Here is a 24,954-nt window from a genome sequence, read left to right as displayed (position 1 = left end):
AACAACACAACAAACCGTGTGAAACCCACTGGTCTGTATGCATTTCTGTGTTGTGTTTTGCCATTCAGTCTGTGTGTGTGTGTGTGTCTGTGCACGTGTGTGTGCGTGTGCGTGCATATACTGTGTCAGCTCCTTTGTCCCCGCTACGGTTTTGGTTTCATGTTGATGTCACGCTACCAGATACCCCTCCCTGCCCCACCAGTCATCACGGCTGGCATGCTGGTATGTCTTCTGGCCCCGCAGACACAGTCGACACACTGTTGAGAATTTAAAGATTTGCATGGTTGTCTGAAGCATGTCTGGGCTTTTCAGCAGGTTCCAGAAAGTTGAGCCAGTTCATCTGGACGCAGAGTTTGTGGATAGGTTGTGTGTGGACAGGTTGTGTGTGAGCAGGTTGTGTGTGAGCAGGTTGTGTGTGAGCAGGTTGTGTGTACCTGCCTGCATGATGGAGCACGCATCGAGACACTTGCAGCAGGTGGTTTTTCCTGGAGTAGGTGATTGTTGCTGTTGCAGAGAGTACATGTTCATGTGGCGATGACTCAGAGATAGAGAGGGCGGTGGTGTGTGTGTGTGCGTGTGTGTGTGTAACTGTCAAGATGACTTGACACATACTGACAACATGGCTGAAGAACTACAGTCCTGTTCTCCACAGTTTTTTCTTATGAATCGTCCTGCAGCGTTGAAATAGGCGCGGTCTGGGCGTCCGGGTAGCGTAGCGGTCTCTTCCGTTGCTTACCAACATGGGGGTCGCTGGTTCAAATCCCCGTGTTGCCTCCGGCTTGGTCGGGTGTCCCTATACAGACACAACTGGCCGGATGTGGGCATGTGTCCTAGTGCTGCACTAGCGCCTCCTCAGATCGGTCGGGGCGCCTGTTCGGGGGGGAGGGGGAACTGGGGGGAATAGCGTGATCCTCCCACGCGCCCCGTCCCCCTGGCGAAACTCCTCACTGTCAGGTGAAAAGAAGCGGGGCGTCCGGCTAGCGTAGTGGTCTGTTCAGTTGCCTACCAAACGGGATCGCCGGTTCGAATCCCCGTGTTACCTCCGGCTTGGTCGGGCGTCCCTGCAGACAGAATTTGCCGAGTCTGCGGGTGAGAATTCGGATGTGGGGATTTGTGCTGTTCGCTGCACTAGCGCCTCCTCTGGCCGGTCGGGCGCTCCCTGGATCGGCAGAGAGCGGGTGGAGCAGCGACCGGGACGGCTCGGAAGAGTGGGGTAATTGGCCGGGTACGATTGGGGAGAGCAAGGGGGGGAATAAAACCCCCCCCAAAAAGAAAGAAAGAAATAGGCGCGGTGTGAGTGACCCGTTGTTGTGTCAGTTCAGATTGTTGTGTAGCTGGATGCAGCAGTAGCATCCCAGGTTCGAGCGTGGCCCTGACCGTTGGGTTCAAACTGGCGGGTTTCCTCCTCCAGCCCGGAGACAGATGAATGAATGCCTGTCAGATGTACCGAAGGCTAAAGATCCAGCCAGCTATGAAGAGGAATCTCACTCGTTGTCTGGCTGTTTGTCGGTGACGGACTGGACGTGTGAGAAGGAGTAAGCTGGTAAAGAACAGGGATGAATAGTTGGCGTGATTTCATACTTCTCCGTTCTTTTGTGTGTCCGTTAAGAAAGTTGGACCGGTCTCCTATTTTGTTTGATTCAGCGGCCTACTTTAACACACTCTGCTAAGTCTATGAGCCCCCCCCCCTCCTCTCAAAATGAGCAACCCCCCCCCCCACCAAACAAGGTCGAGCCATTGTGAATAATTGCTCTTTTGTTTCAACCATTTGAACCTGAGGTCTCCCTTACCGATAAGGAGAGCGTGCTCACGCAGCTCGCTCCTTTTCAGAGGCTTTGGCGCTGAACGAGGTGTGCCGGTGCCAAAAGGGAAAACGACCGCAGTGGCTGAAAGAAAAGGCCAGAATCAATCAGGAAGTGGGCATCTTTTCAGACGTGCCAGCGGAGCCTGGACAACATCCTGGTCCCTAAAGCTCAGCCAGCTGGTGGGAGGGGGTGGGGGCAGAGCCGGATTGGACGAGAGGTGGAATGGATGTCAGTTGGGACGTTGTGGTAAAGAAAGGAGTGGGCAGCAAGCCGGTAAAGTGGGGGGGAGAGGTGCTGTTTAAGCATGCCCATTAAATAGGCTTTTTCAAACATCACCGCCATGGACGAGCACGAAATGGGGAGTTGGTTGTGCTCTTTATAATCCTCTCCAGACCATTACCTAATCAAGTGGTCCTCAATTAGGTCCTCAGGTACCATCGGTAGCCTACTGCTGTGTTTCCGTTCAGCCAGATAGGTCATTACATTCACCTGTTGTCCCAGTTATTCAGCCTCCAATCAGGTCTTTCAGGTTTTACACCTGAAACAACGGGTGAATGTGTTCAACTGCCTGGCAGAATAGAAAACCAGCAGTACTTGTGGTTCCCTGAGGACCTGATTGAGAACCATCCATCCATTATCCGAACCGCTTATCCTGCTCTCAGGGTCGTAGGGATGCTGGAGCCTATCCCAGCAGTCATTGGGCGACAGGCGGGGAGACATCCTGGACAGGCCACTAGGCCATCACAGGGCCCACACACACCTAGGGACAATTTAGTACGGCCGAGTCACCTGACCTACATGTCTTTGGACTGCTGGAGGAAACCCACGCAGACACGGGGAGAACATACAAACACCACACACAGGACGACCAGGGACAATCCCCGAGGTTGGACTACCCTCGGCTTGAACCCAGGACTTTCTTTCTGTGAGGCGCTGCGCTAACCACTGCACCATCGTGCCGCCCTGATTGAGAACCAGTGAATTCAAATTCCTCCAGCCACCATCAAGATGTGGTATTGGTTTACACACACGTCTGATATTCAGCATTGTCTGGCATTTGTCCTTGGCAGAATTCATGTTGGTAAGTGATGATAGCCTCAACAGCATTGCAGGGCTGGGATTGCACCGGCCTAGCATGTCTGCATGCATGTGTCTTTATCTGTGCATGGGAGCTACATAGGAGGGGTAAAAGTGCAGGCACAGCTCCATCCTGTTGCTCAGGTCGTAGGCCGGGGGATGGGGTTTATTTATGGGCCGGGGGTGGAGGTTGAGTATGGTGGTCTGGGGTGTTTAGGATAAGGAGACCAGACTTGGGGGAGGGGGGGGGGTGTTGGTGGTGGGGTACTTGGTAAACACAGCTGGGGCAGCGTCCTTGGTGGGTCTGCCGCTCAACAGCCAACTTACACATTTATCGGTGTGTTTGCTCAAGGGATGCGCCTTAATCCTCGCTCTGATCCAACACGCTCTTCACACCAGGCCGACGGGACCTGCAGGAAAGTGACCTTTTACGCAGGCAGTCACGGCCTCGCTAATTCCCCCAAGTGGCTAAACTTGGGTGTTCTTCCATAAGACAAATGCCCCCGACGAAGTGGTATCTATGGATTCATCTATGTGTGGGGCGTCGGCGGGTGAATCCCCCGGCGGGTGGGTCAGTCCGTTTGAAAGATTCTTCGTTTTCTTCGGGACCCCTTTGAAAACATGGAACCTCGATTACAATAGACACGGAGACGTGGCGAATCAGAGTTTACGGCCTTAAACTTTGACACTCATTCCTTTAAATTTGTGAGGGACAGCAGTGGTGCTTAATCCTGTATTTCCCTCTATTCTCCTCGTTTCTAGACTTCTATATCAATTGTATGACTGTCACACTATACAATGTTCACTAGACGAATACTGTGGCAATGAAAAGCACTATCATTATCATAAAACCAGGATAATTAAAGAAATCCTTTGACCAATGTGCTGAAGGTTGGTGTTGTGAGATATCAAGTTGTGTTAAGGTTGTGTGTGTGTGTGTGTGTGTGTGTGTGTGTGTGTGTGTGTGTGTGTGTGTGTGTGTGTGTGTGTGTGTGTGTTCCTCCTCCCATTTTAAGAATGGGAGGAGGAACAGAGATCAAAGAAGAAAAAGCTATTTTTACACTATATTGCAATTTCACTTTGCTTTTCCATGTGGCTATTGTACAAACCAGTACACTGGAACGTTGCCAGCTTTGTGTACATCACTTGTCACAGTGAGGAAGGATGTAGGCTTACATAGCATCCTCCAGAACATCAATCACCCGAATATTTGGAGCCACACCAAAGAGTTCTGCTGTAATGACAAACAGAGCTCTTATTCTGGTTAGCCCCTGATTCCGTTGGGGTTTTCCATTATTTTCAATTGAAATATAAAGTGCGGACAGGAGAAGCTGTAGTTGATAAAATGCATAATAAAAGAAAAGGTTGTTGTTAAGGTAGCATGACGGGGGACTTCGGAAATATAACTGCGGTTGCAGCAATTGAAAATATTTTGCTGATCATGAGTTCTTCAGGGCTGAACTCCTGATACAACCCCGCTAGCAGAGGATGGTTTCGATCCATCGACCTCTGGGTTATGGGCCCAGCACGCTTCCGCTGCGCCACTCTGCTACCCGTCGTTACACCGCCATACTGCCATCTTCAGCTATGGCTCACCCTGATCAATACTACTTAAGGCATACTGCCACCTGCTGGTATGAATGATACTGATCAATACTGGTTAACGCATACTGCCATCTTCTGGTATGAATGATACCAGAAGTATCATACTGAGCAATACTGTTACACTTTTTTTTTAATGTTAAAGTAATTCAATTGCAAAATTACATTTTAACATAACTTGACAATACACGGAATTGTTTGCCTGTAACACAGCACTCCATTCTCTACATCAGACACAGCAAGTACAACAGAAAAACAAGCAAACTACAGCATGGCAAATGGGAGCCAGGGGTATCACGTGGAGCACGGTGCACATATGTTTACATATTTTATTCTTAGTTCTATTACTTATTGTATCTTCTTTATCTATTTTCTTGTAATCTTGTATCTTGTTAGTTTCTCTTTGCTAGTGCGTGAGTGTCTGTAATAGGACCCAACTTCCCCTTGGGGAAGAACAAAGTATTCTGATTCTGGTGTAGAGATGTTGAAAAGGCCACACATGTTGAGGGTTTTAACAGCTTTGGTGTTGTTGGAGGTTGAAATAGTTTTGCCATATTGCCCAACTTCATGTTCAAATACAATGAAAAGGGTTTTTGGATACTAAATTTACATTTGCAAATGTGAAATTTGCCTAATAAAAGAATGAGGTTGATTAGAAAGTACTCATTTCTTTTAGATCGGTCATCATAGAAGCCAAGTAATACATCTTTATGTAGCAAGAAGAAATCATTACCTAAATATTTATTGATAAGTTTGCACATATCTTTCCAAAATGTCTGAGTATATGGGCATGTCCAAAATAGATGTAAGGTAGTTTCATTACCGTCATCACAAAATGTGCAGATTTTCTCAATGTTATCCTTCATTTTCTTAAGATAACTTTTAGCTGGGTAATATCTATGAATGCGTTTGTAGGTCACCTCCCTTATTTGATTAAAGATAAGGCATTTTGATGGTATGGTCCAGACTTTTTTCCTATTGATATCATGAACGAATGCATTCCAGTATGGAATACCATGAGGACTTGTAACAAATGCATTCCAGTATGGAATACCATAAGGACTTGTAACAAATGCGTTCCAGTATGGAATACCATAAGGACTTGTAACAAATGCATTCCAGTATGGAATACCATGAGGACTTGTAACAAATGCGTTCCAGTATGGAATACCATGAGGACTTGTAACAAATGCGTTCCAGTATGGAATACCATAAGGACTTGTAACAAATGCATTCCAGTATGGAATACCATGAGGACTTGTAACAAATGCATTCCAGTATGGAATACCATAAGGACTTGTAACAAATGCATTCCAGTATGGAATACCATGAGGACTTGTAACAAATGCCTTCCAGTATGGAATACCATGAGGACTTGTAATAAATGCGTTCCAGTACGGAATACCATGAGGACTTGTAACAAATGCATTCCAGTACGGAATACCATAAGGACTTGTAACAAATGCATTCCAGTATGGAATACCATGAGGACTTGTAACAAATGCCTTCCAGTATGGAATACCATAAGGACTTGTAACAAATGCGTTCCAGTACGGAATACCATAAGGACTTGTAACAAATGCATTCCAATACGGGATACCATAAGGACTTGTAACAAATGCATTCCAGTACGGGATACCATAAGGACTTGTAACAAATGCATTCCAGTACGGAATACCATAAGGACTTGTAACAAATGCATTCCAGTACGGAATACCATAAGGACTTGTAACAAATGCATTCCAGTACGGAATACCATAAGGACTTGTAACAAATGCATTCCAGTACGGAATACCATAAGGACTTGTAACAAATGCATTCCAGTATGGAATACCATAAGGACTTGTAACAAATGCATTCCAGTATGGAATACCATAAGGACTTGTTACAACCTTTTTGAAAAAGTGATCTAATCGTTCTGTTGCGGGAATACTGTTAAACTCATACTGTCATCTCCTGGTATCAATGACCCTGATCAATACTGTTAAACTACAGCCGAAGTTTTATAAATGATCGATTTGTTTATATTTCAAGTAAACTGCTTGTATCGAGTAAGTTATGATAGAGCGGTGACTAAGGCTTGGGTTGTCTTTTGTAGCCTACCCTTAAAACGAATGAATGAACGGACGGATGAATGAATGAATGAATCCCAAAACCACACATGAGTTCAACAAAGCTTTCAGATACCCTAGATGTTTACGCTGTTCGTAATCATCCGTCCACGACGTCGCTCTACGAGATCCGCTTTTCACTCAAACAAATCGCGTTTTGCATTCTTACTTCGCGAGCTTCCGTCCGCTCGCAGACGCATGACGTCAGCATAACAACAAACTCCATGACAGCCCGTGATGGGAAGAGCTGATCGACCGAGAGCCGGAGTCGAGTTATACGAGCACCCTGTTCCCCTGCATGTGAACGGCTTCTCCTAAGGTGAGGCAGTAATGGCGTTGGTGCGTCAGATCCACCTCAAACACGTCGGGCCGCGGCGGGAATCGCAACGCTGCCTGGCGAACGACCCGCTAGCGCTAGCCGGGCTACCGTAGTGAGCTGCGGCTGGCTCGGCTACCTGCTCCCCCCCCCCCCGCCCCGTAAGGCCCCGGTTACAGATTAAGCTGCTCCCCAACGTTTTGTCATCCGGCGGATAAACGGCCCATTGTCGCAACGTGGGGTGTTTTCGGGGGAGTGGTGGTTCCCCCCGCCCCCCCCGCCGCCGGTCTTTAGTCCCGCAATGTGAGGGTGAGGGATCCCGTATGTTGCGCTACACGGCTAACCGCTCCACCCGAACGCCGATCGGGTGTCGCTCCCAGCCAGCGACGCTGTGATTTTCTCAGACGCCCTTGTGTTAAAAGTCGCGTCACATTTATTTTTATATCCCCGAGTCACAAATCCCATGACCGTGACCCCCGATTCGGACGAGGAAAGACTCCGCAACAACAACAAATAAAAACTCTGATCAGAGAAAAGAATGGGGGCAACTTAAGAGCTTCGGGAGAGAGATTCCTCTCGCAGGACAGACGGGCTTGTTAAAAGGTGCCGGATGGGGGGAGTAGACGAGCGGAGACGGGCTCGTTACGCTCACGAGGCGTCTAACGCTCACACACAGTTCCGGTGGAGCTTCTAGACGCATGCAGCCGTGTGCTGAAAGGGTGGCCACACCGTTTCTCCCCATTCAGCACTTTACAGCAGAGGCGCGCCGGGCTAGCTAGGTTTTGCGGGGGGATGCGTGCTAGGATAGCAGCCGCTCTGTTGTCTATTCAACGTGTTTTACTTTGGCCGCCAAGCCGCATGTTATTTTTGCTCGGGGTAGACGGATTTCCTCTGCGGGGGTAATATCAATCAGCCCACCATCCACCAACTTCTCTCTGCGAGCCTGGCAGTGATGCACAGCGTAGCAAAATGAACGCCTCTTAAACTGTATCAAGAGGACCGCACTCGTTTGGTCCAGGGCACGCATTGCAGCTCCACTGCAGCGAATACGCGACAATTCATCGCTCCCATGCTGTTTATTTTATCTTTCTCTCTGATCTAGTCCAGAAGTAGCAGAAGTGACAGGGACCTTCTTCAGCCTGTCAGCTAGCCAGCCGGAGAGACGGGGAACAGGATAGGGAAGCAGGGCGGAGCGGGCGCCGCGGAGCCGGTGGAGAAGATGGCGGGCAGCCCTGAGAAGAGTTCCACGGCACAGGAGCTGAAGGAGCAGGGCAACCGCCTGTTCCTCTGCCGCAAGTACCAGGAGGCTGCTACCTGCTATAGCAAAGCTATCGTGAGTACCCTTCTTCTATTGTTGTTTAAGGGATTTGCAGCCAAGAACACTGCCATTGCGTCAAGTAATGTAGATTAAGCCAGAATAAAAGTGATGTAGAGAGAGTAGAATTGGGTGTAGTTCACCCTGGCCACGGTGACCTGTATATGTTCCTATATGTGTTTGCTTATTTTAATGGAGGCATCCTAGGCAACACCATAATGTTGTTTCATGCATGTGTGTTTATGTACATCGTCTGCCTCCCAGAATCGTAACCCGTCGGTGGCGGTGTACTACACCAACCGGGCCCTTTGTCATGTGAAGCTGCAGCAGCACGACAAGGCGCTGGCAGACTGCAAGCATGCCCTGGAGCTGGACAGCCAGTCAGTCAAGGCCCACTTCTTCTTGGGCCAGTGTCACCTGGAGTTGGAGAACTATGATGAAGCCATAGGCAATCTGCAGAGAGGTGAGCACAAAGCCCTAAGGACCACCCTACCTGGACAACTTCATGAAGCAGAGGCAATTTGATCAGTTATTCAGACTAGTTGTATTCAGTGTGATCATTCATTCACTTTAGCCCACGTGTTGGTATGTATTAGTTTGTGTATTTATCTATTTATATCTTGATGCATGCTCAATAATCCAGGTAAGAAAATCAAAGAAGGTTGAGTCAGTTCATCTGGATACAACGTTTATTGACAGATACGTTTCATCACTCAACCAAGTGATATCTTCAGTCTAAACTGACTCAAGGTATCCCCACCCCTTATAAACAATACAGTACAATACAGTTGCATAACGACCGAAATCAACGACCAGTTTCATATGCAAATATGGGTGTGACCATTAACTAGTTTTAATGGCCATGTGTACTATTCACAGAGGATTAGGTATTGTTGCAATCACAGCATTGTAAGATGGCAACAGATGCATAATGACCGAAACCAACAACCAGTTTCATGTGCAAATATGGGTGTGACCATTAAATAGCATTTCGATGGCCATGTGTACTATTCACAGAGGAATGTTTGGGAATGTTTGCAATGAGGATGAGGTTCGTCAAGCTCAACGGGTCGAAAACCAGGCAGCAAAAGAAGTTCGACCTACTTGCTGCATGCCAGAAACATCAACAGACAACGGACGGCGACCTCGGCGGCAAACAGCGAGACAAGACGCTGGACACATGCTGGCGATCTGGACAATCAGGTGAAGAATCTGTCTGACACAACTCACCCAGGCGGAGAAAGACATCCTTGCTAAGGGGCTGATTTTTGCTGTCACACCAAGGGAAATCCCGCTAGTGGAACTGATCACAGCCACGGAATCAGCGATCCGAAAAAACAACATCGCGGACCCAGAAGCAGAGCAACTGCAGATGAAAATTTCAGCCTATCTCAGCAATGCGAAGGCGGCATCATCCAACATCAGTAGAGATGAGAGGAGTGCTCTCATGACTCTCAGTAAGGACATTTAACATCGTCATCCTTCCGGCAGACAAAGGCAGATGCACTGTTGTATTAAACCAGACAGACTATCATGAGAAAATTGTGACGTTATTAATACTTATGAGCCCCTGAAAAGAGATCCAGGCAGTGGTGACAAGAAAAAAAGTCATAGATTGTCTGTAGCTGTTAGAACAGGACAATGCTATTGACCGAATTTTGCACCCCAGATTATACCCAGGGGAAGCTACAACTAGGATGTGCCATTATGGCCTATTGTTAGTATGATTAGCTCAGTGACCTGTAACATCTCTAAATTTCTTGCATCTATTCTTAACCTGTTGGTAGGCAGTAATGAACATCACATTCAGAACACTGGATTTTGTGGATAAGTTGAGGGACGTCATTATGGAGGGGGATGAAACAATGGTCCCGTATAAGTCTCTTTTCATGTGCATTCCTGTTGTGTTGATAAAGCAGTGGAGGTAAGCCGTATGCAATTACAAAACGACCCCACCCTTAGTAATAGGACCACCCTTAACACTGACCAAGTGTGTCTCCAGTCCACGTACTTCACATACAGGGGGCAGTACTATAGGCAGAGCCATGGGTGTGCTATGGGCTCCCCAGTCTCACCTGTAGTGGCCAACTTGTATATGGAAGAATTGGAAAAGAGGGCGCTGATGTCCTATCCAGGAACACCACTTAGCCATTGGTTCAGATTTATGGATGACACATGGGTTCAAATTAAATCTCAGGATGTGCCACATTTCACCGACCACATTAACTCTGTGGACAACCACATCAAGTTCACCAGGGAGGGTGTGAAAAATGACCGGTTAGCCTTCTTAAGACTTTGAAACTGCTTTTGGTGATGGGGGACATTTTATTGTTGATGTTTACCGTAAACCAACACATACTGATCAATACTTAAGGTTTGACTCTCATCATCCACTGGTGCACAAACTAGGAGTCATCAGGATGCTGTACCACCGAGCTGACAGCGTCCCCCCCGACACAGTGGCCAGGGAAGGGGAGAAATCCCACATTAACTGTGGCTTTGACAGCCAGGAAGACGCCCAAACAGTGCACCAGCCAATCAAAGAGAGGAGAAGGACACCAGCTGCCTAAGTGTAAACCAGTGGTGATTCCGTATGTGGCAGGAGTGTCGGAAAAGCTGAGACGCGTATTTTCCAAACACTGCGTCTCAGTTGCTTTCCAACCCCAAAACACACTGCGCCAGAAGTTGGTCCACCCCAGGGATCAGGTCCCCCGGCACAAACAGAGCAACATAGTGTACGCTGTTAAGTGCCAGGAAGCTTGCCGTGACTTGTACATCGGGGAAACTAAACAGACGCTGGCTGAAAGCATGACACAACACAGAAGAGCTAACACGTCAGGCCAGGACTCCACAGTCTATACCCATCTACAGGCCAGTGGCCACTCTTTCAAGGATGAGGATGTGCACATCCTTGATAGGGAGGAATGCTGATTTGAATGGGGAGTCAAAGAGGCCATCTATTAGAAGAGGGAACAACCATCCCTGGACGGGGGGGGGGCGCTAAGGAGTACATCTGTCATCATCATCAGTTCCGTAACCTATGGAGGTTGTAGGAGCACAGCTGATGTACTCAGACTTGTCATCATTGTGTTTCAGCGGGGGGAGTACCTGGTGGTCCCTATCTCCTCTCCAGGTGTGAATGGCTGTTGGTTCACAGAGGAACTCATCCGCCCTTTGACAGGTTTTGTTTTTAGTCCTGCTGGGTGTCCGCACACCCTCCTCACAACAACCCAAAGGGTTGAAGCGGGGGTGCCGGTTTAGTTGCCACCGACCCGACGGTTGCAGTTTAACGTCATACCCAGGACAAACATCTGTCACCATCTTACAGTGCTGTGATTGAAACATTCCCTAATACTCTGTGAATAGTACACATGGCCATTGAAACTCTAGTTAATGATCACACCCATATTTGCATATGAAACAGGTCGCTGATTTTGGTTGTTATGCAACTACTGTATTGTACCTTACTGTTTATAAGGGTGGGGATACCTGCAGTCAGTTAAGACTGAAGATGACACTTGGTTGAGTGATGAAACGTATCTGTCAATAAACGTTGTATCCAGATGAACTGATTCAACCATCTTTGATTATTTATTTATAGTTTTTCTCACTACCCAATTGTCCTTAACGTCTGTCTGTCTGTATCAATCTATAGCTGTCTTTCTGTCTAGATCTGTATCAATTTGTCCTGTATTAGATGGATGTATGGATGGAGACAGATAGACAGAGAAGTAGACAGAAAGAGCTTTAGTTTGTCTGTCTACTTACTCCTTACTGTTTGTGGATTGTCTCTTTATGTATTGGTCTATCTGTATGTCCATGCATTCAATACAGGCCATAGCAAACCAACAGACAACTCATTTAATCTACTGAGGGACATGTAACAGCGAGCTACGGTCTCTGTAGCGTTAGTGTGTGCAGCTGCAAGAATTGATTCCATTATACTTGATTTCATTTTTATTGATTAAGTCACTGATTGATTGATTAATTGATTTTGCAGCTTATAATTTGGCTAAAGAGCAGCGTCTGAACTTCGGAGACGACATCCCCAGCGCGCTGCGTATTGCCAAGAAGAAGCGCTGGAACAGCATTGAGGAGAAACGCATCAACCAGGAGAACGAGCTGCACGCCTATCTCACCAAACTCATCCTCGCTGAGAAGGAAAGGTGAGGCAGGGACGGCGTCCTTAACTCTGATCCCCAAAAGATTGGATAATGAATTTGATTATTTTGTTGTTTGCTATGGAATTATGGAAATTAATTGTTGTTCAACCCCGTTAAGGTAACATAACATCTCTTAACTTAGAGGGAGATAGTCTCGTTGACCGTCATAGTGTGGTATTATTATGTGTAATGTAGAATTATTTGAAGTCTCCGAATAGGCTTAATGTGATTATGTTCATAGTGCAGAATAGTGTTCATCTGAAGGGTGGTGATGTCTAGTTTATGGTCATATTTCCCAGTCAGCACATGAGTTTGCCATCTACCAACATCTTGAACAGGTGTGGGGTATCGTAATTTTAAAAAATTAGCTGCAACTACAAAGTTAGTCATGGTACTCAAACCCTGAGGGTTGATCCGTTGAGTTTACGCAACGTAAAGCTCCTTTGGTTTAGAAAACAGGGTTTTCTTCGTCGTTGCATTGTTCGAGCAGTTTAAAATGATATTTATGTGTTGGGAAAGTCATCAGGAAAAAACCCACCAGGCTGAGCCAGCCTGTCAGATGTGGTCACACTTGGTTACCTGTGGAATCTGCCAATTATTTCTGATTTAGTAATTTGTATAAACTCGCCCGTGGTCAGCATTTCCTGAGAGCCCGATAACGCCTGTCATATCCTGTCTGTCTTCAGGACGATTAGCACAGCTAAGAGTTACGTGTGACCTGCAGCTTGTCAAGTGACGCTAGCCATGTCAAATTTTCCTTTTCTGGTTGTCAGTCAGCAAACAAATCTTTGCGTTGTATTTCAAAGGACCAGGACAGCCTGAAGAGGTGGTTGAAATGAGTCAGAATACTGTCGTGTTGGCTCCCCTCTCCCCTGACCGCCCTCAGAAATGAGCCACAGTTCACTTCTGAACATTTGGTAGAAGTGGCCGGGGCCGTCGGCTGTCAATCACCACTCAGGCCTCCAGTCAGTGCAGTGAATAAGAATGTGTGTGTGTGTGTGGGGGGGGGGTGGGGAGTGTTCAGCGCTCACAGAAAATGGCTTGTTCAGTTCAAGAGGAGAAAGAGGTGGCCGATAGTCATCCATTCATCAATCCGAGCTGCTTATCCTCCTCTCAGGATCGCGGGAATGCTGGAGCCTAACCCAGCAGTCATTGGGTGGCAGGTGGGGACACACCTGGGACAGGCCGCCAGGCCATCACACAGGGCTCACACACACAGACACACACACACGTTCATACCTAGGGGCAATTTAGTATGGCTGATTCACCTGACCTACATGTCTTTGGACTGTGGGAGGAAACCAGAGCCCCTGGAGGAAACCCATACAGACACGGAGAGAACATGCAAACTCCACACAGAGGACGACCCGGGACGACCCCCAAGGTTGGACTACCCTGGGGCTCAAGCCCAGAACCTTCTTGCAGTGAGGCGACTGCGGTAACCAAATGCGCCACTGTGCCTCTCCCGGATAGTCATATTGGAAAAGAATATTTAGATTTTTTTTTAAAAGAATGCTGACAACCTCATGTATGGACAAGTGATACATGGGTTGACTCAAACTTTGTGGGACCTGTGTTTTTATCTCCAGTTGAAGCAAGTTGTGGGTGGGTCAGGTTTATGCAACTACTACTACTACTACTACTTTTGGCTGCTCCCGTTAGGGGTCGCCACAGCAGATCATCCATTTCCATCTCTTCCTGTCCTCTGTATCGTCCTCTTTCACACCAGCCACCTGCATGTCCCCCCTACACATCCATAAACCTCTTCTTTGGTCTTCTTCTTTTCCTCTTCCCTGGCAGCTCCATATTCAGCATCCTTCTCCCAATATACCCAGCATCTCTCCTCCACACATGTCCAAACCACCTCAATCTTGCCTTGTCTCCAACCTGTCCAACCTGAGCTGTCCCTCTAATATACTCGTTCCTAATCCTGTCCTCCTTCGTCACTCTCAATGAAAAGCTTAGCATCTTCAACTCTGCCACCTCCAGCTCCGCCTCCTGTCTTTTCATCAGTGCCACTGTCTCCAAACCATATAACACAACCATCTTGTAAACCTTCCCTTTAACTCTTGCTGGTACCCTTCTGTCACAAATCCCTCCTGACACTCTTCTCCACCCACTCCACCCTGCCTGCACTCTCTTCTTCACCTCTCTTCTGCACTCCCCGTTACTTTGGACGTTGGATGTGTTACTTTGGTCAGGTCTATGCAAACAAAATGTATATTTATATGTAAGTACATCTGCAGTTAATACCGTTAAATTACTTAAGCAGTTCTCATAGGATAATTTACGCTGACCTGTCTCAATCTGCCTAAGTAGGCTATCTGTGTAGTCAAGTCAATTTTATTTGTATTGCCCAATATCACAAATTTGCCTCAGGGGGCAAATTTGTAATATTGGGCAATTTAGAGCAATACAACATCCTGTCCTTAGACCCTCGCATCAGATAAGGAACAGCTCCCTAAAAAAAGAGGGGGGATCTCTCTCTCAAGACGGACAATGTGCAATGGATGTTATGTTTACACAATTTACAGAATACAACATTGAAAGAGGATAACTGAATTATAATGGAATTATAAAATATACAAAGAATGTGATGAGGATGACGCCAAGCAGTGTCCAGACGTCACTGGAACAGCCAGTGGCATCTGGACTGGTTTAAGTCAAGTCAATTTTATTTGTATAGCCCAATCAGAAGTGTTCGTTTAAGGTTAGGTTAAGGTCAGCGTTAGGTTAAAGTAAGGGTTAGGGTGAGGTTAAATTAAGATTACATAAGGTTAGATTACATTTCGGCAAGTTCACTGAATTTGGCAGAAAGCCCTGAAAGCCGTTAAGCTTTCTGCCAGAATGCCTGGAGGGCAAACTTCTGCTGTGTGCTTTCCCCAGCGGACATCTGAATTGAAGAAGCCAATCAGATGAGACCAAACAGACAGTGAACAGTGAGTGGTACAGCCCATATACAGGGTAAGACCGGTGGATTGTTTCTTCACATTACTACGTAATTTCTTAGCAATTTCTTCACAATTGCTATGTAATTAATGGCCTGTAAATTATCGGGTTCCCCAAATTTGCAATTGGCTTGCTTCAGATGCCCTAATCAGACACATTGGTTTATTTCAATTGCATTACATTGCAAAATGGCAAACAAGCAATTTTCCTTAACATTTCTCCATTTCACTGCGGCACGGTGGCACAGTGGTTAGCGCGGTCGCCTCACAGCAAGAAGGTCCTGGGTTCGAGCCCAGGGGTAGTCCAACCACGGGGGTCATCCCGGGTCGTCCTCTGTGTGGAGTTTTCATGTTCTCCCCGTGTCTGTGTGAGTTTACTTCCGGGTGCTCTGGTTTCCTCTCACGGTCCAAAAACATGCAGGTCAGGTGAATCGGCCGTACTAAATTGTCCCTAGGTGTGAATGTGTGTGTGTGTGTGTCGGCCCTGTGATGGACTGGCAGGCTGTCCATTGTGTCGTCCCGCCTGCCGCCCAATGACTGCTGGGATAGGTTCCAGCATCCCCATGACCCTGAGAGCAGGCTAAGCGGTTTGGATAATGGATGGATGGATGGATTTCTCCAAGCTTACTTGGTTCTTGTTTTCATTGTGGGCTCAGTCTCTTTGTGGCCAAACAGCCTATCAAATGTGACCACATCTGATCTGTTCAATCCGTAACACACAGTAAGCCTAGATAGTTGTTCTGTGCTTTAAAAATATACCCAAATACAAAGCAACTATCTGATCCAGTAGCCTCAGTTTATGGTATAGCCTCAGTTTATGGTATAGTCTGTGTTGGCCTACAAAACAGGCTAGATTTATAAAAAGGGAAGAGGAAATGAGACATTTTCAAAAAGCGGGTTTAATATAGCGGGTTGCAAGTGGACTGATGTCCCTTTGCCTACCACTGTTAAGGTCACAGGCGGGTCCAGTAATGCAGCAGGCAGGTTCAGGTGGCTCCAGTCCTGACCCCCTCATCAATAGTGCGGACCACTGTGAATTATATAAAATTGCTGAAAAATGGGAAAATATAGCCCTTTAAAATGATTTCCTGATGAACTTCTCAAGAAATGAGACAGATTGTGGTTTATGGCCATGGTTGCTGTGTGTGGTGTTCGGGGTTTGACCATCACGGTCTGGGTGTGTTCTGTGGGGTTTAACTGGTGACGTCTTGGTGGTGACTGAGAGATGAGTGACGTTTTTGGTCTTGTGCAGGGAACTGGAAGACTGCAGAGAAAAACAGGATGACAATCAAAATGAGAGCGACATCATCAAGATCAAATCAAAACACGTACGTTTCTGACTCGCCAGTTTTCTTTTATGGAGCTGTTGGGTGGTCGCCTGTATCATAAATGAATGTATATATCAGAATCCATCTTATTTACCCAGTTTTTACAAACCATGAGTATGACTTGATGCTTTATGCTTTGACATTTACTAATTTTGACACTTAAAAAAATATATAATTCAAAGTTTTAAAAAGTAGTGTGTGTGTATATCTATATCTATATATAGATATACATACTATATATAGATATATAGATATAACTATATATCTATATCTATATATAGATATACATACTATATATAGATCTATAGATATACCTATATATCTATACACATACACACACATATATAGCTCGATAGATAATTAGTTTGGTCTTGCCTGCTGTTTTTATATATATAGATATATAGATTGATAGATAAATAGGTAGATAATTAGTTTGGTCTTGCCTGCTGTTTTTATATATATAGATATATAGATCGATGGATAGATAGATAAATAGGTAGATAATTAGTTTGGTCTTGCCTGCTGTTTTTATATATATAGATATATAGATCGATGGATAGATAGATAAATAGGTAGATAATTAGTTTGGTCTTGCCTGCTGTTATATAAGCAAGGCTCAACGTTTTCGGTTTTTACTGATTTTAATCGAAAAATACCCAGATTTTTAAACTGATTTTCACCCGGATTTTATGTTTCCACGGATCCAAAAGTTGTTCCTGTTTGTGTGAGGTTATGTAACAGTGTCCTCTTGTCGCGAAATTCGGCATGCTGGAGGGCTTTGAAAAATAACAACCGAAAACACTGAGCCTTGTATATAAGGTAGCACCTATGCAGACTACCTATGCAGACTACCTATGTATACAACTAAGATAAAGCAACAAAATATATTATCTATGTATGAGAGGTAATATGAAATTTACCATTGCAAGTAAATATCAAATACCATTAAATATTCTTATCAAGAATATTGAACTGAGTAATAATATAAGTAAGAAAGAAACAAATCTGGGTTCTGTCTATCCACAATGTATGGGTTGATTAAGAAGAAAAAGATAGGCGTATGGGTAGCGTAGCGGTCTATTCCTTTGCCTACCAACACAGGGATTGCCGGTTTCGAATCCTCATGTTACCCCCAGCTTGGTCGGGCGTCCCTGCAGACACAATTGGCTGTGTCTGCAGGTGTAGAAGCCGGATGTGGGTTTGTGTCCTGGTCGCTGCACTAGCGCTTCCTCCGGTTGGTCGGGGTGCCTGTTTGTGGGGGAGGGGGAACTGGGGGGAATAGCGTGATCTTTCCACGCGCTACGTCCCCCTAGCGAAACTCTTCCCTGTCAGGTGAAAAGCAGCGGCTGGCGACTCCACATGTATCAGAGGAGGCATGTCGTAGTCTGCAGCCCTCCCCGGATCAGCAGAGGGGCAACGACCGGGACGGCTCAGAAGAGTGGGGTAATTGGCTAAGTACAATTGGGGAGAAAAAGGGGGGGGGGGTAAAAAAAAAGAAGAAAAATATAACTATGGGTAGATTATAGCAGGAGCTTTGCCAACAGTCAAAATGAATTAATTTTACCTTTTGAATATCTTAGGTAAATGAGATAAGGCCTTTTGTTCCATATGTAGGACAAGTTCCTGATGGACATGGACGAGCTCTTCTCCCAAGTGGATGAAAAGAGAAAAGTGAGTATGGAAACTGTTGTTCAGCCTCTTTTAACACCTGATATATGGGTTTATGGGCAGTGCCGGCACCTTCAGCTGGCACCGATTCTCTTTGTCCTTCAGCGTAGCAACAGCAGGAACTGGCACAGACAGACTCGGGTCTGGTTTTCTTTGGTAGAAAACATCAGCCCCTCTCACAGATGAGATGAGTTTGTCTTAATGTTCTCTCAGTTTTGTTTTTTAAACAATGTTCTGGACTCGCCCTCATCCACAACATTTTGTCTGTGTTATGTGAAACAACGTGGACCTGGCAAACGTGTCCTATTTCCACTCTAAATGGTTTCTATAGAAACCACCGCCTCCCTCTGTCTGCCCAGGCACATTTTGACAAATTACCTGTGCTGTAGATAGTAAAAGGGTTCACTGGGGTAGTCATCATGTAACTATCTGATGAAAAAACACGAAAATGCCTCTGTCAGAAGGTTTGAACTCTCAGTTCATTACATGATGTCAGGAAATAAGAGCCAGGGTCAGGTTCTACTCCTTGTGTAACTTAATGGACAGGTCAAGGCGCTAGCATTGACAGGGTTATCCCGATGCATGCTCAATGATCCAGGTGTAGAAATTCCCAAAAAGTTTAATCAGTTCATCTGAACACCAAGTTTCATGTGAAAATGTTTCATCACTCATCTAAGTGACTTCATCCTTTCTTGGCTAGCTAGAGATGAAACTAAAGGTCAAACGCTGGGAGTCAAAGAGGCCATCTATGTGAAGAGGGAACGACCATCCCTGAACCAGGGGGCCAAGAGTACATCTGTCACCATCTTACAATGCTGTGATTGCAGCTATTCCCCAGTCCTCTATGAATAGTACACATGGCCATTGTAATTAATGGTCGCATAACGACTGAAATTTGTGATAAGGTTGGGAATACCTGCAGTCAGCTGAGAACAAACAACGTCACTTAGATTAGTTATGAAACGTTTTCCCACTAAACTTGGTGTTCAGATGAAATGATTCAACATTTCTGGGATTCGCAGCGTTAGTTTTTATTCCCTACTACACCATGAAATAGCCTGCGTTAAGATTAACTGAAGAGCTGGTGTCTTTGCCATGGTATCCCATGCAGAAGCGTGAGATCCCGGACTATCTGTGTGGGAAGATCAGCTTCGAGCTCATGCGTGAGCCCTGCATCACCCCCAGCGGGATCACCTATGACCGCAAGGACATTGAGGAGCACCTACAGGTAAGACCTCACCTGTGCTCAATGCTGGTGTGGGGTATTTTTAATGGCAATCGGTGACTTGTGATTTTGCTCACCGAGGTACTATCCGTCTTGGCAGTTTATTTTGGATAGCAGTGTGATCTCTAGTGACCACCATCAGCATCCAGTAGGAATTCCAACAACACTGGTAACTGTTCCTAGAGCGACGTTGACCAGTGTTGATAAGATCTCCCAGTTTTATAAGCTACTGAATGCAAAGATCCCACAGAAATGTCAAGCAAAGGGTAATAATGTTGTGAAATACTGCAATATTCAGAACTTATCACACACAGCTATTCAATGACAACACTGCTTACCTCTTCGATCATAGCATGGCCAGCTCTGCATCGGTTTTTATGCTTTTGTAGTTGTTTAGTTTTTGCCCTCTTCTACTTGTTGGAGAATTGAAATTAGGGATGCTAATGATTAATCATTAATCGATTAATCGCTGTTAAGAATTTAACCAATTAAACATGTATTAATTGACAGTGTATGTTTTGTGTACCATTTCTCCGGAGCTCATTTAAATTAACTTTTATACCACAAGAGGGCGTCCTTCAGATTTGCAGTTCAAAAAAACTACTGGCGCAACAAACTAAGAAGCAGTCCTGGCCATATATAACATATATCTTATATATGTTCATTTTCTTAAATACAAACCAGTAGGAGTTAAGTTTATTGTGGAGACATTCGGAGTATTTTTTATTTTCCTTTTGTACAACACTTTATTTAAAAATGGGTTTGGTTTGGTCTGCCTTGTTAGTCTAGAATGGCGGTAACTGTGCCCCATTTGACATTGTTTTGTCTGGCGTTGCCGTTTGTCGTTAGAACAGGCGGACGAGCGAGAGCCTTATTGTTTTATTATCATTTGTGCTTAACGAATTAATGTTTCACATAACTAATGTGCCGCTAGAATTGGTTAAATAAAACTTAAACTGAGAAAAAGATGCGTTTTCTATCTTATTAATTATTTATAATTGATCGATTATTAATTGCTAGAACGACCTGGATTTCACTCCTACCTAAAACGACGGTTTTTAAACCCTGTCAAGATAAATACCCAATTGAGATATTAATGCATTACATATGTTAGTATGTCTGTAATGAATCTGACACCAAAATTAACATTTTAACAACTTTTAATAGTATTTTTCAAATAATTTAAAATGGCCGCTGTACAACGCCTGTAAATACTTCAACGCGTCGGTGGTAGTCATGGTGCGCCTGTAACGGCGTCTGTAACCAGACATGTTGGACATAATCAAAAATCAAATTTAGACTACTACTCTGCACTGGAAAATGCTAGTTTTTTTTCTGGGTCAGAATAATGAACTTCGCGAAGGAAATGATGCAACCAACACGTCATAAATAGTGACACGACGCGCACGATCACGCGCAACTTACGAGACGGTCAATTTGACCGTCCATGGTCGTTTTAGGTAGATCTTATCGTAACTTTTTTTTGTGCAATTGATCTAAAACTCATTTTAATGCAAGTATATGCAATTTTAGGAGAATTCATGGAGCGGCAGGTCTGTATCTTTTTTCCTCCCCACAAAGTTATTAAACTTCGAAAATCCAAAACGGCCATAACATGTTCAACTATCGGTTAAGCAAAATGTACAAAATCGGCAACCCGAATTGAAATGTGTGGCGAGATGAACGTGTAAGGACTGTTTTATGGAGGGACATTGGCTTTCTAAATAACAGGGCGCCCTCTGCTGGTTTATTTACCACAACCACGAACGAGTCTGATAGTCTCTCTCTCTCTCTCTCTCCATCTGTGTCTCTCTGTGAAGCGAGTGGGTCATTTTGACCCGGTCACCAGGAGCCCCCTGACCCAGGACCAGTTGATTCCCAATCTGGCAATGAAGGAGGTGATTGACGCCTTTATCCAGGAGAACGGATGGGTGGAGGATTACTGAGGAACCCCTATCCGCTCCTTCCCAATCTCCATCATTACACTGTCCATACACGACACCAGACTCCCCCGGATATGTTATGCACGCAAGCTGGATGAACACACACACACACACACACACACACACACACACACACGGTGGACTAGCAGACAGTTCGTTTGCTTTATCTCTGCTGTAAATCTATCTTTCATTTCTCTTCAGACGTGGTGTTCAGGTTCTCCTTATCCCTTTAACCCCCCGTTAGACTTGTTCTACGCCTCCTGTCTCTGTTTAATCCCCATTTTCTCGCTTCCTTTCTCGCCCTGTTATTCTCTCTCATTCTGTTTTTCTCTCATCCCTCAAGCCTGACTCCTTCCTTTATCTGAAAGAGGAAGGGATGGTTTCTCAGGTCTCTCTCTCTCTGAATGTGTGTGTGTCTCTTTTTCTTTCTTTCGCTCTCTTACACAGGCATTCAATCTCACTATCTCTCAATCTTTAACTCTGACTCACACACACACTTCCACTCTTATTTTGTCTCTCTCGCTCTCTCACACAGTCTGATTTTCTGTCTATATTTCACCATTTCTCTCTCTCTCTCTCGTGCCACAATCCTTTGAAAACATCAGCATTGCACTCGTGTGTGTCACGGACCGCCAATTTAGGAAAAAAAAACTTTTTGAATACAATCAGTTACTGCAATTATTGATTGGCCTCTTCGTCTGGTGTTCACTCCAGTATTACTCCATCATGTTCTGGTTTTCCTCAACAGACCGGCAATTTTTCACGAGTCGGAATACTTCTATAATTTGCCCCGTGTCCGATATTGGTGGTCCCTTTCGCTGCGGTGGAAAAATGAAATGCCAAAAGCCTTGACCTCAGCCGGAGTGACCACTTCGTACACGAGCGTTCGTGACTAGATTAAGAAGAGTCGTCTGTTAAGGTGTGTAGTTTTGAGCTGATGGCCAACTCTTCTTCACTGCATATCAGACAACCCATTACAGACAACTGAAACACGTTGTGTGTACATGTTGAATGTATGCCTAATGTACTCGCAAGGTTTAGGCATAACCTAACCTAAAATGTGTCTCACGTAAGTTACAGTATGATGTTTTATTTAAAAAAAAGAAAAAGAAAAAAAAAGGATCTTACAAATCATAACTGGAAGAAGCAGCTGCGTAGAAACAATACGGTGATGTATTTTTCATGGGAAAAAACTTAATGTCAACATTTTGAATTTTGATGGCTTCAAATCAGTTTGCTAGTCCTTTATGGGGGGGGGGGGTCATTGAAAACCGCTTTGCATAATGCTCCATGCTATCTGTGCTGTGTGTGAAGTTGAAAAACCGAAAACAAAATATAAAAGCAAGCTGGAGAAACGTGTAAATGTGTTGGGCCGGGTCTCCTCGGCTGGTGCGATGCTGGAGTCTCACATAACGCTTGAAGTGATTTTTAAAAAATTTTTTTTGCTTGCCTTTTGCAAAGGTGGAACAAAAAAAAAACTGAACACAATTTTGGCAAGTCAGCATCACCTCTATTTTGAAAGCACTTCCTCTCTCTCGGTGGCGCCATGGCGGTTTAGAAAAATGCTTGTTAACAATCTCGTCTGCAACAATCTGAGCTGGTTCTTCGTCGGGTCGGAGCTGAAAAGTTCGTTACAGGAGGTTTCATTTAAATGCTGGAAGAACAGTTACAAGTCCATCTTAAATCTGTACCTCAAAACCAGTTTTGGAGGTCTGGGCATTCTCCATTACAACACATCTGAAGTGAAAAACAGTTTACAGATCCCTTCCTCCCTCTTTTCTCAAGCTGAGTGTGTGTCTGGTGATTCGGCCTGTTGATGTTTCTTTTCTTTCTTTTTTTTTTCGAGTGTACAGGCGATGTAAATATATTTGCTTGTTGATCTCAGATTTTATTTCTCAACTGAAAAACAGGCTTGTTTTTTTTTTTGAGAATTCCTAGAGAGAAAACTGTATTAAATGTAGATATGTTGATAACATAAATGTCTGTTTTGGTTTTCATTCGTCCTCATTAAAATGTGAAAAAAAAAAGTGTTTCTAGTGCTGTTTGTGATGGTAAAATAACAGAATGTAAGCATTTTACAACTCATTGATTGTCATCATTCCGCTTATATGAAAACCTATTGGTCAAGTTATATTGACTGAACAGCCATCCCGCATCCTTCTCCCAATATACCCAGCATCTCTCCCCCACACATGTCCAAGCCATCTCAGCCTTGCCTCTCTTAATTTGTCTCCAAACCGTCCAACCTGAGCTGCTCCTCCAATATACTCGTTCCTAATCCTGTCCTTCTTCGTCACTCCCAATGAAAATCTTAGCATCTTCAACTCTGCCACCTCCAGCTCCACCTCCTGTCTTATCAGTGCCACTGTCTCCAAACCATATAACATAGCTGGTCTCACAACCATCTTGTAAACCTTCCCTTTAGCTCTTTCTGGTACCCTTCTGTCACAAATCGCTCCTTACACTCTTCTCCACCTACTCCACCCTGCCTGCACTCTCTTCTTCTTCACCTCTTCTTCCCCACTCCCTGTTAGTTGATCCCAAGTATTTAAACTCATCCACCTTCGTTACCTCTACTCCTTGCATCCTCACATTTCCGCTGTCCTCCCTCTCATTCATGCATAGGTATTCCGTCTTGCTCCTACTGACTTTCATTCCTCTTCTCTCCAGTGCATACCTCCACCTCTCCAGGCTCTCAACCTGCACCCTACTCTCACTACAGATCACAATGTCATACGCAAACATCATAGTCCACGGAGAATCCCACTTGATCTCATCCGTCAACCTGTCCATCACCATTGCAAACAAGAAAGGGCTCAGAGCTGATCCTTGCTGTAATCCCACCTCCACCTTGAACCCATCTGTCTTTACAACCGCACACCTCACCACTGTCACACTGCCCTCATACATATCCTGCACCACACCTACATAGTACTTCTCTGCAACTCCAGACTTCCTCATACAATACCACACCTCTCTCGTACGCTTTCTCTAAATCCACAAAAACACAATGTAACTCCTTCTGGCCTTCTCTGTACTTCTCCATCAACATTCTCAAAGCAAACATCGTTTCTGTGGTGCTCTTTCATGGCATGAAACCATACTGCTGCTCGCTAATCATCCCCTCTCTTCTTAACCTAGCTTCTATTACTCTTTCCCATATCGTTACACTGTGGCTGATCAACTTTACACCTCTAGTTACTACAGCTCTACACATCACCCTTATTCTTTAAGATCAGTAACCAGTACACTTCTCCACTCCTCAGTTATCCTCTCATTTTCCAAGATTGTGTTAAACAATCTAGTTAAAAACGTCACTGCCATCTCTCCTAAACATCTCCATGCCTCCACAGGTATGTCACCTGGACCAACCACCTTTCCACTCTTCATTCTCTTCATAGCTGCCCTCACTTCTTCCTTGCTAATCCACCACACTTCCTGATTCACTATCCC

General features: G+C 45.1%; 1 protein-coding gene and 1 non-coding gene across 3 annotated transcripts; one reads left to right on the top strand and one right to left on the bottom strand.

The window, feature by feature from the left end:
- Positions 1-4,361: 4,361 nt before the first annotated feature.
- On the bottom strand, positions 4,362-4,433 carry trnam-cau (transfer RNA methionine (anticodon CAU)). The gene has a single exon. It is a non-coding gene; the product is annotated as a tRNA-Met (tRNA).
- Positions 4,434-6,826: 2,393 nt separating this feature from the next.
- stub1 (STIP1 homology and U-Box containing protein 1) lies at positions 6,827-23,515 on the top strand. 2 transcript variants are annotated; one of them, XM_056296917.1, is made up of 8 exons: positions 6,827-6,914; positions 8,014-8,244; positions 8,491-8,689; positions 12,227-12,392; positions 16,590-16,665; positions 18,280-18,336; positions 19,445-19,561; positions 21,379-23,515. In XM_056296917.1, exons 2-8 carry the CDS (start codon positions 8,131-8,133, stop codon positions 21,502-21,504), a joined length of 855 nt encoding a protein of 284 aa, XP_056152892.1. In that variant the 5' UTR covers positions 6,827-6,914; positions 8,014-8,130; the 3' UTR covers positions 21,505-23,515. The 2 variants fall into 2 exon arrangements, with proteins under 2 accessions (XP_056152892.1, XP_056152893.1); XM_056296918.1 differs by lacking the exon at positions 6,827-6,914 and adding an exon at positions 7,387-7,514.
- The last annotated feature ends 1,439 nt before the right edge of the window (positions 23,516-24,954 follow it).

The sequence above is a fragment of the Lampris incognitus genome, chromosome 17 (genome assembly GCF_029633865.1).
Source record: "Lampris incognitus isolate fLamInc1 chromosome 17, fLamInc1.hap2, whole genome shotgun sequence".
Classification (NCBI taxonomy): Eukaryota; Metazoa; Chordata; class Actinopteri; order Lampriformes; family Lampridae; genus Lampris; species Lampris incognitus.
This window is presented reverse-complemented; position numbering and strand designations above follow the sequence as displayed.